General features: G+C 49.1%; 1 protein-coding gene across 12 annotated transcripts in view; it reads right to left on the bottom strand.

The window, feature by feature from the left end:
- TDRD7 (tudor domain containing 7) overlaps positions 1–17,086 on the bottom strand; it is a 46,314-nt gene extending 29,228 nt beyond the window's left edge. For 3 of the 12 annotated variants that reach the window (XM_063181059.1, XM_063181070.1, XM_063181071.1), the window contains exons 1-6: positions 16,976–17,084; positions 15,648–15,697; positions 12,757–12,891; positions 12,190–12,410; positions 4,806–4,947; positions 3,505–3,721 (exon numbers count right to left, since the gene is read on the bottom strand). In XM_063181059.1, the coding sequence (XP_063037129.1) occupies positions 3,505–3,721; positions 4,806–4,947; positions 12,190–12,396 (566 nt within the window). In that variant the 5' untranslated portion in view covers positions 12,397–12,410; positions 12,757–12,891; positions 15,648–15,697; positions 16,976–17,084. The other 9 variants (XM_063181064.1, XM_063181066.1, XM_063181069.1 and 6 more) reach the window with 9 other exon arrangements.
- Positions 17,087–17,472: the final 386 nt, after the last annotated feature.

Genomic DNA, 17,472 nt, shown 5'->3' with positions numbered 1-17,472 from the left:
TCTAAATGGAAGCACACTCAAAAGAGACTACCATCTTCGCTAGGCAGAAAGCAAAACAATCCTGTGAAATACCCCATGGGTAGTGGAGACTGTCCTGCTATCTCTGCCTGCCAACAGGAATCCATAGCTGTGTTCTAGTCCTCTGTGCCATACACACTTGTATCACCTTAAGCCCCACATCAGGTGACACAAGTGATGTGACTGCAGGGTAGGCCAGCCAGAACTGCAGGCAAGTTCCAGTGAGAAAGAGGGCAGATATTCCCTGCTTAAGCCATGCCATGTGAACACCCCGGAAAGAAACCTGTAACAGAGCAGGGATGATTCCCTTCTGCTACATGTAAAAGCTAATTGGATTTGGGATCCTCTCAGTATTAAGAGACTTTATGTAGGGTCTTCCTGTGCTTTCTGTTGTGGTTCAACAGTTTCCCACAACGAAACTTTCATCCAGCTTTCCAAGCTGACATGGGCTTTGAGCACAGCCATCACCAGATCTGAGCGCTGCAATCAGACAAGAATTGTGTGATGTGCTGCTTGCTCCCACAGATCATGATGGTCCTACGTCTCCACAGTAAGATGGGGTATGGCCAGACAGTGCCAGGGCCAACATGCTTCCCTACAGTTTGCACTTACGGACAACTCAGTTACTTGCAAGGCCTCATGCTCCTCAGCTGCTGGAAGCCTGCTCCCAGCATGAGGCCTCCTAGCCACACCAGCAGCCTGGCCCTTCACAAATGCCTGAGCAGCCATGCAGCCCTGCCAAGTCCCCATGAGTAGCTCCAGCTCAGCAGCTAGTCACATCTCACTGCCACACATCACTTCCTCACAACGAAGGGGAGCAATGTCCTTCCCTGCCAAGTGCCTTATCTTGGTGAGGCCCATGCCACCCCAATCTGCCCTCTGGTGCTTGGACAGTGCTATCTAAGCAGCAAGGCCAGGTAGTGGCCAGCAGCAAATGGCTCCTGCTGCTTCAAACAAGGGTGTCACCAAGCACCCAAACCTGTTTTCATCCATGCTGCTGCCTTCCAGCCTCAAGGATCTCTGCAGTTAACCAACAAGGTCTCTCCCTGATTCTCACGGTCCACAGCAACATAGTCAGGATAACTTCAGAGATTGCTGCTCTAAAGACAAGCTTCAGACCCTGCACCGGCATCTGCAAGAAAGCCTTGGACAACCACCTTCAGTGTTTCTCTGTTGTCATGTGAGTGTGACAGAACCAGGAAGACAACCAACCTGTTCCCTTTCCACCAAATGCTACACAAGGGAAAGCCCCTGAAGCTGTGGTCATAAAAATCTCTGAAAAAAATATCACAAAGCACTACAGAGGTGGGACATAGACTTTGGCAGTCACAAAAAAACCACCATTTCCAGCCTCATTGAGGAGCTTCGCTGCATGATACTGGGTGGAGCACCAATACCTGTCAGCACCCAAAGTCTGTCACTGGCAGACATTGTGTCAAGGCAAGGAACACATGTCTGCCATAGCAGTACAGATGTTCAACAGAAAAGAACAGAGACCCTTATGTGCAACCATAAGAGCATGGGTGTCCTTTCCTACCATGTGGGTACATGGAGGGGCAGGGGGGGTACCAGAAAGGCAAAAACTGCACACAGATAACAGCTCACTCCAAACTGGGAAGTGGGGCAAAGAGTCTGTCACCCTCAGGACTTGTCTCAGCCTACCTGAGCTGTGAAGGCTCAGTCACTCTCATAGGCAAGTGCTGACATCCCTGCTGGAATAGTGTCCTCAAGCTCGTGCCAGATAACTGTGAGGCTGCTGTCAGCCCACGATTTCTGGGGATGCTGTTCAAAACTCCACTCACTGCACACTGTTTTTTGAAGTCAGGACCTCCTGGCTCAAAGAAGCTTTCCCTCCTGCAATTCCCAAATTACAAGCAACTACAATGGTATAGGAGGTACAAAATGTCCCCAGCAGCAAGGACACATGGATCTTGCCAGCCCTGCCTCAAACTGGCCAAGTTGAAACAAATTAACAAATTAATCCAGTCACACACAACCTTGTATTCACATGGAATATGAATCGCATCTCTCTGAACTCTCCCTTCACTATGTACCCAAGCTAACAGGATAGCATTTGGACTCTTTACAAAAGCACAAGATGTCTCCTCCTCCAAAAACAGATGGGCCAAAGCAGACTTTGCTTGTAGCTTCTCCTACAGTGCAGGGCAGAAAGAGACAACAGAAAGAAAGGCAGAAAACTTACCTAAAAGGAGTTCAGGAGAGACTGCCAGAGATGAATAAATATAACACAAGATGTAGCAGACTACATTAGGAATAGCCAGAAGAGGGGTGACATCTACCTAATTTTATTTCACACATTACAAATCTTGAAATGTTATAAAATACTTCCTGTATTTTATAGTAACTAATTTGGAGAAAACTCTAAGTGCTCTTTTTGCTTTGCCTGAGGCAAAGTGCCTGTGCCTTTTAGAGAAGTGCCGCTTAAAAATATGCAACTCATCTGCACACACAGAAAAGGGAAGGCCCAAGCACAGATGCTCCTACTCCTTTCTGAGTCACAGCAGGATAGCTTGGTCCTTCTCTGCACAACAGACCCCGGATGGCACATGGAACTCATGCAGGTGGGTGAGGCAGGACATGCCTGCTTTCTGTGGATCTTCCAGAAAGAGCAGGAACCACAGCAGGATTAAGCTGTTGTGCTGCTCTGGGCCACTCCACAGATACGCCACCGTGCAAGTGGCACGTCACTGCATTTCCATTCAACGCCAGGCTGACTTCCAACCCAGCCCGGGCCGGAGCCCTCCCCCTGCAGAGGATTACTGCCACAATCACAGCTCCGGAGGACTTAGCACAGCCACAATGGGCAACAGCAAACACTTTCTCACCACCGTCAGCTGACGGCCCAGGGCGGCCAAAAACAACACAGAAAGAAATGATGGGGCAGCAGCTGACTAAGCCCCCGGGATTAGAGAGGCTCAAATGGGGCTGAAAAGCAGCATGTAGCGCTAGCCCAGCAGAACTGCAGCTCCAGCCCTCAGCTCAGCTCACCCAAACACGGTCAGCCTGCTCCTGGCTCCCAGCACGCCGAGACGGGGCACAAACACTGACACTGCAACACAGAGTCAGGCAAGAGGGAAAGAACCGCCACCTGCACAACCATCACCCTCAACACATACATCACCTGCCCCTGCACACAAATCTGCTCCTCCTCCTTTCTGTCACACTGGCCACAATAGCTCCCTCCTGGGCCAGGCAACAGCTCCACACTCCCTTGCTGTGACACCTTTGGCCACACTTCTCCAAAACACGGGAACAGGCCAAGAGCACAGGCTAGCTGTAGCACCCAAAAAGGCAAAACATCATCTGTCTCCTTCCTGGGTACCATCCCATATTCAGACTTCACCTGCTGCAAGGGCAGGGGCCTGGATTCCCACTGGATCCCAAAGGACACTGCTTGCATGGCAGCATCCAAGTGTCCATCACACTTCATTTTCCCCTTGTGCACACACACACACACACACTGACCTGTTTACCACAGTGACATGCCTCTGCATGGGGATTTCTTTAGGTGGTCCACTCCCAGCAGCTGAAGGTAAGGCAGATCGGGCACTCTCCACCACAGGTTTCACACCTCCACATGCCACTTCTCTGCCTCGGGGCAGGCGAGGAACAGGCCTCTTAGAACTGCCTTCTTCTGGCATGTTCAAAGACCGGGGCTGCCGCAAAGTTCCTTTGGGCTTTCCTAAAGAGTTTGCAGATGCAACCATGAGTAGCACTCCTCTCACCCAGTCTACCTCCACCTCCCCAGGCACCTCCTGTACTGCCACCCAAAGGGTTCCTTCTCTATTCTGGTTTGTGGGCACCTGAACTCCCACCACACAGCAGAGGTGACCAAGTTACACCCACAGAGGAACACACCAGCATTCAGGCCACACTGGGATAAACAAGCTCTTGGTCACTTTGCTGTTTATATGCTGGATTTGCCACATCAGTGTTGGAGATTTCAAACACTTCCAAGGGGATTGATGTGCAAGACAGTGAATCAACCTGCCTTTATAATCCCTGTCATTTAACTGTGATAGGAACCACTAGTTCAGCTTCCCAACTGGCATCCTTGTGGAAAAGCAAGAAGCAGCAAACACTTCATTACAGACAACAGGGGAGCACACACAAACTAGAAGACCCACTGCTGTTCCAAGCTGCCAACCTCCAAGCAAATAGGTCCTGCCTGGGCTTAATCCTGGAATCAATTCCACAGACAGTCACAACAGCACAGCAGTGAGGAAAACCTGACCCATACTTTAGGAAAACACTGCTACACAAGCTAATGCAAAAGGTAAGAGGTAAAAAGAGCCAAAAATGGGCATCAAAACTTTTGTGGCACTGGCATCAGCAACAGGAGCTGCTGAAACAGCCACAGCTACAGGGACTCCTCACTGTGAGGGAATTGTTCAATCCTCCCACTTCACAACAGGCCAAGGCCAGCCTTAAAGAACATGCAGGCTCATTGCCACATTTCTTGCCTGCATCTCAGTTGTGTTCCTCACAGAAGCAGGAGCACATGAAAGTGAAGCTAAGCATCCTACAAGGACTTTGTTTTCCAAGATCATTCACATCTTGCGTACACATCTGAAAAGGGCTTTCTCTCAGATCATGGCTTTCAGATAAAAGCATCCTTGTCAAGAACACTCATCCTCCCAAGAACTCTCCACGTGGACCCTGTAAATTGTGGCCGTAGGTGACACACCCTCACAGCCAAGACTTTTGTGCAGCAGCTGCACAGTTCTTTCATAAAGGCAGGCCCTCTAGAGCTGCCCATGGCTTACCTGATAAACTGACTGGTGATGTGTTCTTCAGTCTCATCTGACAGTTCACCTGCCGGACTGTTTTCTTCTTGGAACTCCTCTGTCGGGCCACCAGTTGAGCAACTCGTACAGTTTCATTGCAACTAACAGCATGGCAAATTACCTTGGTGGAGCAGGAAGAGGACAGTGGAAAAAGCAGTCAGTGAGACCCATGCTCATCCACAGACCTCAGAATCATTTGTATCCCTTTCCAAGCCTGTAGCTGTTGAATCATGCAGGCCAGCAGGCAGTTCAGGAAAGGCTTCAGCAGACACAGATCTTGGAGATCTCACTCTCCTTTTGTGAAACCTCAGAAGAAATCTCAGTGAACCTCAGAAATCAGCAAACCACACAGCCAGAGCCTCTGCATCACATTAGGTTGGGCCCCTCTGAGAAACAGCCTGGTTTCTAACTCCCATCCCACAGGCCCACCATCTTGCTTTATAATTCTGGGAAGCCATGGGGCTGCAGCCTGTCCTTATTCTTTCTGGCAAGGCTCACTAGAGGCTCTGGCACCACAGTGACCCTGTGGAGCAGGGTTGCATTTGCCCCGCTTACTGAAGAAATTGCACAACTATCCTGGCTGCACCATTCCCAGGCACTGGGCTGGCCCCCAACAACAGCCCAGCCTTGAACAAGCCCATAGGTATCTCCCTGCTCAACTTCATGGCTCTTGCCTCAACACCCAATCACCCCAGGCCATCCCATGGATGGATATAGGAACTTTGCCTTGGCAAGACACCAAACCACGTGCCTAGCATGCACTTTGCCTGAAAAGAAGATGAAAGCCCAAACTTTTGGGCCATTCAACGACTGCAAAGGCAGCTGGGTGAGTACTCCTCCAGGACTCCATAAGTACACAGGCAGTACCACAAAAGCACTAAGTTAAAATGTAAGTCTGGGGTCACAGTCATGTTCTGTGGTGGTGGTAGAGGTTGTAAAAGGGCCTCTTTCTCAACAGTGCCATGGGGTCAGCACTGCTACCTTGCTAGCCATGGCCCCCAAGGAACCTCAGAGATGACCATTTTGCACAGCAGCAGGGCAAGAGAAACTCAGGGATTTCACCAGCATCTCTGAAATTTACCAAACAGCAGCTTCAAAAAGGATCTTTTCTCACAATTAAGACAGGACAATCAAAGCAGAAAAACAACAAAAGAAAGAGATTGCTAAGCAGCAACAGCTTGGCCCAGGGATCTCTCTTCTTGTTCTAGGGTGACCCGCACAGCCCAGGAAAACAAGGGCAATGGATGATGACACTAGAAGCCAGGCAACCCCTCCAGCAGTGCTCTCCAGGGAAGAATGAGCTCCTCTTTGGCAAACCCAGCGCCTTTGCTGGGCTGGCTCAGCACAGAGCCACTGCCAGGAGGGCCTCTCCTTCTGAGGGAGAGCTCTCCTACCCCAGGAACTCCTACTTACGGATCAGACAGTGTACCTGCTGCACAGCCAGCACTGATAAAAACAGCAATCCAGCAGTATCACGACCATAGTGATTAAATGCCAGGAATCACAGAAAAATTAAGACTGGAAAACATTGCTACAGTCCATGTAATACAGCACCTTTGCTCAAAGCAGCATCAATTAGACCTAGTTAGTCAGGTGGTGGAATATCTTCAAGGATGAAGAACTCTCAACCACTCTGGAAAACTTCTTCTACTGTTTAGCCAGCCTCACTGTAAAAAAGGTGTGCTGTTTAATGTTTACAGGGGACTGCTTTTATTTCACTCTGTTATCGCCGTCTCTTGTCTGTTCACTGAATACCAATGAGAACTGGAGATGGAGTCTGGCTCCATGTTTTTTTTACTCCCTTTAACAGACATAAGGATAAGATTTCCCTGAGCTTTCTCTTTTCCAGCACAAACAATCCCCGCTGTCTGAGCCCTGTATCAGAGACGTTACGCTGCAGCCCCTTCATAATCTTCACAATCATTCCGTGAACTTGCTGCAGTGTGGCCGTGCCAGTCTTGTTCTGGGAAGCTTAGAAAAGGATGTGGTTTCACTGCTGCTGAGCAGAGAGGAATTATCATCCCCATTAGAGTGCTGGCAACTCTTCTTAATGAATCCAAGTATGCTGTTGGTCTCCCTTGCTACAAATGGCACCGTGCCCACTACGAACTCTGCACCCACCAGAACTCCAGGGCATTTGTCTGCCAAGCTACTTTTCAGTTGGTCAACCCCAAAACTATACAGGAATATGGGGTTTTTCTTCCCCAGGTGCAGGACTTGGCATTTCCCTATAGTGAACTTCATAGTGTTCTTGGTGCTCCATTTCTCCAGCTTCTTGAAATCTCTCTGAACAACAAGCACATTCATTTGCTCTATCAGTCTCTCCTGTCATCCACAGACTTGCTGAGGATGATCTCTGTACCATCACCTAGGTCATTCATGAACATGTTAGACAGAGCAGTTCTTGAGCATCTATTCCCAGGGCACATCACTTTTAAGTGGTCTTCCAATGGGTTTTGTGCCACTGTTACAGAAGAGGATATTCCAAGCCCTACCAAAATTCAGTTAAACCACATCCAATGGTCTCCAGTCAACCAAACATCTCAACTTGAAGGGTATTTGTTTGTAACATATGATTTTCACTCTGTAAATCCATACTGACTTGCCTTCTTGTCTTTCAAGTGGCTGGAACAGCTTTCTAGGATTAGACGCTCAACAACTTTCCAACAGTTCAATGTCAGGCTGATCTTCCCATCCCACCCTTCCCAGTGAAGGGTGGTGCTTTCTTTCAGTCCTCAAGAACCTCCCACAAATTACCATGACCTTTCCAAGGTAACTGACACCGGTGCGTGCACTGCAATAAACTCATGGGCTTATGCACATTCAGTTTTTCCAAATGCCCCCTATCTTAATCCTCTCCCAACAAGATTAGGACTTCCTTGCCCTGCACTTTCCTCTGCCTATTTCCATAGTATCTCTATACCCCTTTACAGCTCACCCAATTCTGCTTCTATCTCCTGTGTGCATGCTTGCAATAGTAGATTTAAATTAGGCACTCCTTCTTCAATCACGTGTACCTTCTCCAACCTTGTTTAAGAGACTTTGTCATACAGCAGGCTGTACCTGCGTCATAACCCATCTTTGTGAAAGGTGAACCTGAAATCCTTCACTCTTCACCCTTTCACAGATCTGTGCAACAATCTGCGCTCAACAGTTTGAGCATGGACTCCATAAGGCTTTAGTGAGGTGAAACACAGCAAAAGGCTGAAAGTCTTCATTTGCTGTACCTTCTTTCTTCTTTTCTGTTGTCCCTATATCCCTGTCCTTGTTTCCTCCAATTGCCTGTACACTTAACCAGCTATTTTAAGGATGCTTTTTGGAAGCATTTACTCAGAACTGGCAGTGCACTGGGAGCTGTTCTCAAGGGGACAGCACTTTGTCTTGGTCTTCAAATAACGAATAGTAAACACAGTCTTGCTTAGGTCCATGTAGGCTTGTTTAGGCAGCATGTGTACAATCCTTCCAGGCTCCTTCTCCCTGCTCCCACCTCATGCATGCTTGCATTTATGGCTCAGTTCTGTCAGTGCTCCTGCCCCCTTTGCTTTTTCCCACAACTATTGGAACGTACCATTCTTGAAACTGGAGGAGACAATTCTTGTAAGCTCACTATCTCTCCTGGATCTTTCTCTTCAGGACTGTATTCCATGAGTCTTCTAAGCAGATTCCTGAACAGGCCAACATCTGCTCTCCCAAAGTCCTGCATTGTTGATTCTACTTTTTGCTTTGTTTCCCTCCTTTCAGGGCCACAGACACCATCTAGCCACAGACAGGGCTCTTCCAAGCCTTTACATCTGCAATTGTTCCTTGTTTCCAAGGACTGTGTCCAGCAGAGCACCTCTCTTCACTGATTCATTGCATGTGTCAGGATGCTGGGAGCAGCAGACCCCAGAAACATCCTGGATTGTTCACACTTGGATGTCTTGTCCCTATAGCAGGTATGGCAGTGGACCAAACCCCCCAGTGGTTGTCAAAAGAAGGCATCATCTGCTTAAAAAAAATATCTTTTTTTAAGATATTTGTATCAGATAGCCACCACGCTGCCATACACTGGTCTGTCCACTACTCATAAGCTTTTCCTGTCTCATCATCTGCCCCAAGACAGTGCTCCTGGCATCCCTGCTGCTCCCAAACTGGGAATGTCTCACAGGAACTCCTCTTGTCCACCACTGCAGCCCATAACTCGTCAGCAGCCAGTGTCAACCCACAGCAGCATGCTGGTTGTGCGATCTGTTGCAACAACTCCCCGTGACCTTAAATGAGATCACAGCCCTGAACAACACAAAGATCTCCAGTTTCTTCTGGTTGTAGCCCAAGCTGTGGACAGTCATGAACTGGCTCTTCAGAGAGGTTCCCATTTATGCCCACTTCCAGAAAAGAAGCATTCCTCAAACTCCTAGCTAACAGGAATGGATGCATGAGATGGATCACTTGACCTTTGTTGATCACTTTGATTGATCACTTGTTCAAAGTCTCAACATAAAAGGATTTTTGTCCCTATACAGTTTATCAGAGTTTTATAAATGAACATTTTCACATCTCTGGTACATTTCAGGTTTTTCCTGTCACTAATGTTCTAAATATTTTTTTTTTTGCATTTCCTTCCCTTGTTTCACAAGGATAAAGTTTAACAAAATGCTTTGAATTAAAATGAATTCAGATGAAAAAGGAGATGGGGGTTAGATGAGCAGAGCAAAGCAGTCTTCAAATTTCTCCTTTTGAAGGGACTTTATTATTCAAGCAGAAGTCAAAGTTTTCTTAGAAGAAAGTGCAATAACACACTTCTCATAAATGAATATGAGGTAAAGCAACGTAGGGTTCCTTGAAATGATGCAACCACCTGTTGGAGGTGCAAGTACTTCAATGAGTCCCCTTTCAGTGCTTTCTGTATGCTTAACTTAATTCTTATCTTCTGTGGAAACTGGAGGACATAGCTACTGCATAAAGAAAAAGTCATCAGATTTAATCTTTTCCACATTCAAGACAGCTAAATTAGTGTTCAATATTAAGAGGAACAAAGCACAATTTATATCATTGTCATCCCAAGATAATGTTTGTTCAGCCTCAGTTACCTAGCTAATATTCAACTCCCACAAACACTTAAGGCAGCACGTAACATGTGGCACTTCGAGATCAATTTGTATTATTTACTGCCTACTTTATACTTTTCCTTTTTGAATGCATTTCTTGGACAGCTGCGTCTTGGACAGCTGCGTCTTGGACAGCTGACCTAGCAGTAAGGAAAGTCCTTTTAAGACTATCTAGACTGCAGCCATGATCACTAGCTGCTAGCAGACCCTTGGATGTGCGTGTCTTTGCTGTCCTGCCCCACTGTCCGTATGGGGATTGAAGGAAGAGGCAAGGGTCTTGACAGACATTTCGGAGGTCACAGTACTCCAGAGCCGTGAAGAGAGACTGGCTGACTGCATGCTCTTGTAGTGGCCTTGTGTGGACTCTGAGCTACAGTATCAGCCTATAATGGAGCTCAAGTATTCTGGAGAGAGGTGAACAAACAGAACAGGCTTATTATAATGACATATAGCCTGTAACAAGAAAGCATATGGGAGCGGTCCCAGGCAGCTTAGTAGCCCACATCAGTGCATAGTCATGCTTGCCACTCTCTGCTTCATGTCTGCTATGTCCACACTGTGGACACTGGCAAGAGGAGTGCCATCAAACAGCAACATGGGCTCAATCTTTCCCACCTCCCAGGTGTTCAACAAGGCACTTCCTCTCAGCTGTTTCAGTCATGCAGAGCACAGCTGGCACTTCTGAACTAGAGTGAGTCCTTCTCAAGTACCTCAAGACCCCTGACTTTCTCCTTTTTCACATCCTAAAGCCACATTTCACTCTCTTGTAACAGCTGCCACAAAGAATTCACTGCCCCTAGTGCTATCCAAGAGTTCACAAGGCTCTCAGCACACATCGCATTAGTGGATAAACAAGGCTCTCAAGGGAATGGGAGGATACCAGATTACACCCTGCAAGGCCCTAGTTAGAAACAGATGGCTATCTGCCAGAACCACCACGAGGAAGCATTTAATTGCAGGATCACAAATGTTCCCAGACCTGAGGTACCTGCAACCCCGTTACTAACGTAGCTGCAGCTGAGGCAGACTTTGGAGAAAAAGAATCCCAAACTTGCTTGTCTGCTGTAAATAAGCAAATTCTGATGTAAAAATGCAGAAAGAGAACCTGTTGCTTTAAAACAGCCACATCTCCAGGTATTAGGACAAAACTCAGGATACCTTTCACTGTATTCTCACCAGACAGCTAATGAGGAGAACTAGCTCTGAGTTCACAGATGCCGTCCCAATCCAGCTAAGCAAACAAGGAATCTCAGCCTTAAGTCCTGTCTCTTCAGACCTGCTACAACAGCCACACACTCTGCCAAATATCCACTAGCTTTTTGCTCTGCCTCAGGCTACAAAGACTTCAGGAACCCAGAACCATACTCCAACGAGGGAGAGGCTTCAAGCTTGCCAGACAGATCATCTGCAAGTCACACAGCTACACCAGCTATCAAGAGAATACATTCTGACTTCAAACCAGAAGTCCAGACTATTGGGCAAGGAGGTTTGTGGTTCTGGCAAGCTGCTTCCAAGGTGGCAGCCACCATGAGACACAGGCTAGTGCAGAAAGAGCAAGGAATAAGAGAAAACTCTTCTACCACACCAATCCTCTGCTAAGATCTGCTTCTCCTTGATCTGTGTGACAACCCTTTATCCATTGCATGCTTGCCAAATGTTGGGGCACTTGCAAATATTGCAGCAAGGCACCTCACTTGCATGAGCTCTTTGTCACTTCAGCACATATTTGCAGTCCTGTTGCACTGCAATCCATAACAAACAAGAATTTGTTTGGACTTGCTAAGTCCAAAGAATTTGTTTGGACTTGCTAAATCCAAAGCAAGCAATGTCAGGCTTATAAGCAACAGCACCAAAGAGTTTTACTGTAGGGAAAAAAATTGATGCTAAACCCCACTGAGAAGAGATGATTAACACACACAAGTTAACCTTCTTTAAGGTCCCAGGACAAGCCACTAGTCTCTCCTCTAAAGTCAGAAATGCTGAGAAAGGGGCCAGATCTCCACAGTCACACAAGTGATCTTTCCACACAGAATTCACATTTCCAGGAAAAAGCCCTGAAACTTTACATTTCTGAATACAGAACCTTGGGTCTGGAATGCAGGGGCAGGAAAATAAGAAGCACTTAGTATCTTATGTCTCAGCTTCCACCTCTCCCAGAATTAGTGCACCATATGCATGCTACAGAAATCCACAAAAGGAGGCAAAACTATGAACCAGGAACATTCTGCAAACACAAAACCCATTTCTGAACCATAATTCTCAATTGTGATTCTTACCTCTCCCATTTTGTTCTCTTCCATTCTGACCACTCCTGGGATACTTTCCAAGTAGCCTTCCAGTGTGTCATATCCTAGGTGCCTGAAGGGAATGAACTCATTGGTCAGGGATCTGTATTCATTCTGAAGTTCTGACAAACGTACACCATTTTTAAAGGCATGAAGAACAGCTCGCAGGGCTTTTGCAACAAGTTCTGGCTCCTGCATCTTCACCTATAGCCCTGTCTCCAAAAGAAAAAAAGAAGAAAAAAAAGAGGCATTTTTACATACAGGCTAAAATCACTGGATTTTACTATTCAAGCTCTCCCCCTCAAAAAACCAGAATGCAACAACTCAGTCGGGAGACTATGATACTTCTGGGTAGGCCTGTAGGGCCATGGTAGTGCAAGACAAGCATAATGTGGAACACACAGGGCATGACAGTGTCAAAAAGTGCTGACAAAGGAGTGCAGCAGCCATCATGCACAGGTTGGCTCTGCCAGACAATCACGAGAGACCACATGCACAGAAGAGGGGTGGGTGCTGCTAAGCAACTGACCCACCACAGACAAGTACCAGATACTGTACCTGTGACAGGGCAATTCTGGAGGGGTGTACAGCCAGGGAAAGAGAGGCACCATGGAAAGTGGCGTGGGGGTCCTGCCAATGGGAAGCTGAACATGAGTCAGCAGTGCCCTGGAATCCAGGAGGGCCTCTCATGTCCTGTGGTGCATCAGGCACAGAATCACAGCCAGGCAAGGGAGAGGATTATCCCACTCTGCTCTGCACTGGGGCAGCCTCACCTTGAGTGCTGGGGGCAGTTTTGGGTACCACAGTATGAGAAAGACATTGAGCTGTCAAGAGTGTCCAAAGGGGGGGAACAAACATGGTGAAGGGCTGTGAGGGGAACCCATATGAGGTTGAAGTCACTTGGTCTGCTCAGTCTAGACAAGAGAAGACTGAGGAGAGACCACATTGCAGTCTACAACTTCCTTGTGAGGGTAAGAGGAGCAGCAGACACTGATATTTACACTCCTGTGAGCAGTGACAGGGCCCCTGGGAATGGCCAAAGTGGTGTCACAGAAGGTTTGGGCTGGATATCAGGAGAAGGTTCTTCACCCAGAGGGTGACTGAGCACTAGAACAGGCTCCCAATAGAAGTGGTCACAGCACCAGGTCTGACAGAGACCAAGAAACTTTTGGACAATGGTCTAAGGCACATGGTATGATTAGTTTAGTTTCCTGTGCAGGGCAAGGAGTTGGATTTTGATGATCCTGTGGGTCATTTTATCCAATTCAGGGTATTTTGTGATTTGATGACACCTTGCTACCTGCAGGGTTAAAACTTCCACTGTAAGTGAGAGAGGATACAACCACCACCCCCTGTCACAGCACTCCACACTCTGTGGTGCGGGGTGTCCCTCTAGAGAGATGGGAGATGCTCCATGTGCCCCTGAGCCAGCACCTTCACTAACGCTCATGTCTCCACTCCACCATGGAAACAGCATGCATCTGGGGCATGCAACGTCTTACCCACAAGTGCACAATGCCTCGACTCCACAGACTCTTCAGAGAGAAAACAAAACTTAAGTCCCCAGGAACGTGATCCTCCGACACAGGGATTTTGTTCTGGCCTTCTGTTTTTTCAGCCTGTGTTGCTCGTGTCTGGTAGGGCCATGGCATGCCCAGAGCCTGCCCCAGGGCTCTGCATGACCATCCCACTGTGCTCTGCCCAGGCATGGAGCCTTCTCAGCCTGGATCGAGGGACAGACCTCGAGCCATGTTCTGGGGACATGTCACGGTGCTTGCTGAGGCCTGCCTGGCAGCCACCTCACACAGTTCCACAGCCCTCGGGCACGTCCCAGTGCCCTGTGACACCTCCTGGCTGCTCCCCAAACAGCTCGGTGCTTTTCTACAGCCTGAGGTAGGTAAAGCAGAAGGCCTGAACCTGCCTTTTATCCTTGTGCAATGCATTTCATCCACATCTACAGATTCATTCCATCAGCTCTCAAGAAAGACTGCTTTACCTACCTCAGGCTTATGATTTTACCATTACAAATCTCTCATTCATATACCTCTAGAAATGTCTATAATTAGCGGATCTAAGTATGAATCTACTGATTCATTCCTTCTTACAGACAACTCTAAATATCTACATACCCTATGCATGAGCTGCATATAAATATTTTGATATCTGAGTACTTCCTGGTACAAGGAAGCAGGAGCTCCAACACTGAACAAAATGGCATCTCCCTCCCACAAAATGGTGGCAGAAACCTTCCAGCCAGGGCTCCGGCCCAGGAAGCCTGGGCAGCGTGGGAGGCGCTTTCAAGGCCAGAGCCAGCGCTACCCAAAGCCCTCCCAGCCCCCCAGCTCACAGGCCTGCACACACTTGGGGCTTCTCCAGGAACACCCAGCTGCCCCCTTGGGACCTTGAGGAGCGCCAGGCACAAGTGCTGCGGGGCAGGCTCTGTGCTCCCAGCTGGGCCTCCTCCTCCCAGGCGCTTGCTCACCGCAGGGGCACTCCCACCACGGGAACCTCCCTGCCACGGCCGCACACCAAAGCCACGGAGCTCTCGCACAACCCAGCAACAACCCTGCTCTCCAAGTGTGTGCTGCACACAGGCTCCACTCCAACACTGAGCACAGCACACTGGTGCACCTCAAACGCCTCGTCCTCGCCCCCAGCAGCTCACGTGCAACATGAGCACAGCCAGTGCTGCGGGACAAGGCCACCTCACTCTCCTCAAGACCCTCCAGCTCTAGGCACAGCACCAGAGTGCCCCTCCTCCAGCACACCCAGGCCAGTGACTGCTGCCCACCTACCTGCACAAGGCTCTCTCACATCTGCAGCGCTGCCACCAGGGGCCCCATGAGAGGCTGGTGTGCCCTGTTCTCCCCAAAGAGACCCTCTCCCATCACCCCTTCCCTTCCTGGGGAGCTCACCAACTGGGCAACAACACACCAACTCCAAAAGGAAGAGAAATGCCAACCTCAGCACATTTCAGATGCCACCACACACACTTCTGGCTCTCCCTTCCTGCACCCAACCTCACGACGGTCCAGCTCCGGGGCCACACAAGGAGGCATAGCATCAAGTCCTCTTTTGCACCCTTCCTTGAACAGTTTCACTTTATGCACGCACAGCACTTCACTAACCCAGCCGCACCTCTTGCTCTGTACGCTTATGTTCGCACACAGGTACACCCATGTCCCTGCACCCAGACAGACAGCACGGCCAGTACGCCTCTTCACACACACGTGGCCCCTGAACCCTGCCATTTCTGCCCTTGCCGCTCCAGCGGGTTTCACCCACCGATCCTGCAACAATCCCTCAGCAGCAGCTGCCCTCACAGCCGCCCTCTGCTCAACACAGCCACTGCCCAGGAGGAGCAGCACACACTGAACCTGCACATCTCCACACAGCAGTGGGCAAATCTACACTGGGCACTTGCATCCTTCTCTTATCCTTTCAGAGACCTTGCAGCTGGTGCACCGAGCTTCAAAGAATCAGGAGATGTGACTGCCACCTGCCAGAAGAAAAAAACACACGAGGTTCATATATCTCCTTTGGACTCGTTCTGTTTCAAATGACGTCATTTGCCACAGAAACCTGTGTAAGTTTTGTGTAATGTAAAGTCCTGATCATATCAATAATCCCAAACACTCAAGCTTTGAGAACAATGCAGCATAAAATGCATTTCTGTCTATAACTGTTTTTCAAGCTATATTCATTCGAGAAACATGGAAAAGCTGATAGGAAAATTTTTGAGGCCTTTTTTCCTACTGTCTCTTTTAAACTGTAGACATAATTTCTTATTTGGCTAACATGGCTCTTGAAAATTCTCTTGCCTAAACCTTGTGAGTTTATTTTCCTACTCAGGTAAAATTACCAGTATATGCACTACATCAAGGAGTGATGAAGAAAATATAAAATAACCTGGAATGGCAGTTTAAAAAGTTGATTCAGAAGAAAAACTACACTAAAAGAAGAAACTGACGATCACGGGGGAATTACATCATTTCAATATCAGACATGTTAGTTGCATACCAATGCAATAGTTGAAATATATCAGAAATGGCAGACAGCATATTATAAAGTCCATCTCCTAAACTGTATTGTAAGGAGTAGTCACGAGGACAAGTTAAACGAGTCGACAGGTACTAGGGTACAAAGGTCAAACTGAATCCAGTCTCAACCCACACCTTACAATCTTCCCATTCCTATAGTCAGCAATTACACAGACTTGCAAGGCAATAATGGTGACAACATCGACACATTAACAGAAAGCTACACAGCTCAGAGTAGCTTCCGAAGCATTTTTAAAAATCGTTTTTGAGTTAAGCTGCTTTAATATGAGGTCATTCAGCAGTTATGACATTTTCCCGGCGGTTCACTGCCTCCAGACAGCAGGACACTTCACTGGAAACGGAGCCCGAGCTGCCTCATCATCACTAAGTCAACGCACATCGTTCAAACCACCTCGGCCAGCAAGTGAACCGAAACTTCCTTCGGAACGCTCAGAACGGATGATCCGCGCTCGGGATCATTAGCCAGGCTAAGGAAAAGAGGAAATGCGGACAGCTCTCCCGCAGGGAGGGGATGCACTCCCTGGTAGCCTCGCTTTCCGCAGACTACAAATACTCTCCCAGGGAACGCGTCTCCGAAGGCAGAAAGCATCCACTAACCCGCTGAAGACGGGACACTTTCTCTATCACCGCGCAAGCACAGAGGAGGAACAGCCTCCCGCTGGCTGGCAGCGCCCGTCCCTCCGCGCTGCCTTTCCCCTCAGACCGCGAGAACTTACGCCCGGCGGGGCTCCACTCCTTCCTTTCCACTTCCTCCACCCGGGACTCTCAGGCACCGGCCACAGCTTCTTCAGGCCGCCGCCGCCGCGGGCCGGGCCGGGCCGGGCCGGAGCCGGGCGGAGCCGCCGCCTCCCTGCGCGGGGCCGCGGAATGAGGGGCTGCGCGGCCGCTCCCCGCGCCACCGCCCAACCGGCCCGGGCCGCCCCGCCCGGCCCGACTGCCGCCTCCGCCCCGCCCGCTCCGGCCCCGGGCGCCTGCGCAGCGCCGTGCCGTGCCGCTCCCGGCAAGGGCCACGTGTGCCCTCGGCCGCGGGAGCCGGGCGGGACCCGAGCTGGGCTCGGCGGGGCTGGCATCCGGCCGCGCCTGTGCCGCCTCAGGCCGCCGTCTTACGGAACCGGTGAAGTCTCAGTCCTGTCACAAGGCAGCAGCCAAAGTCGCCTTCCAGAGGGAGCGGCTGAGGAATAACAGCTCCGTTAGAGCGTCAAATTCTCTTCTG

Source organism: Melospiza melodia, chromosome Z, assembly GCF_035770615.1.
Source record: "Melospiza melodia melodia isolate bMelMel2 chromosome Z, bMelMel2.pri, whole genome shotgun sequence".
NCBI classification, from domain to species: Eukaryota; Metazoa; Chordata; class Aves; order Passeriformes; family Passerellidae; genus Melospiza; species Melospiza melodia.
Note: the sequence above shows the minus strand (reverse complement) of the source record. Positions and strands in the feature narration are given on the sequence as shown.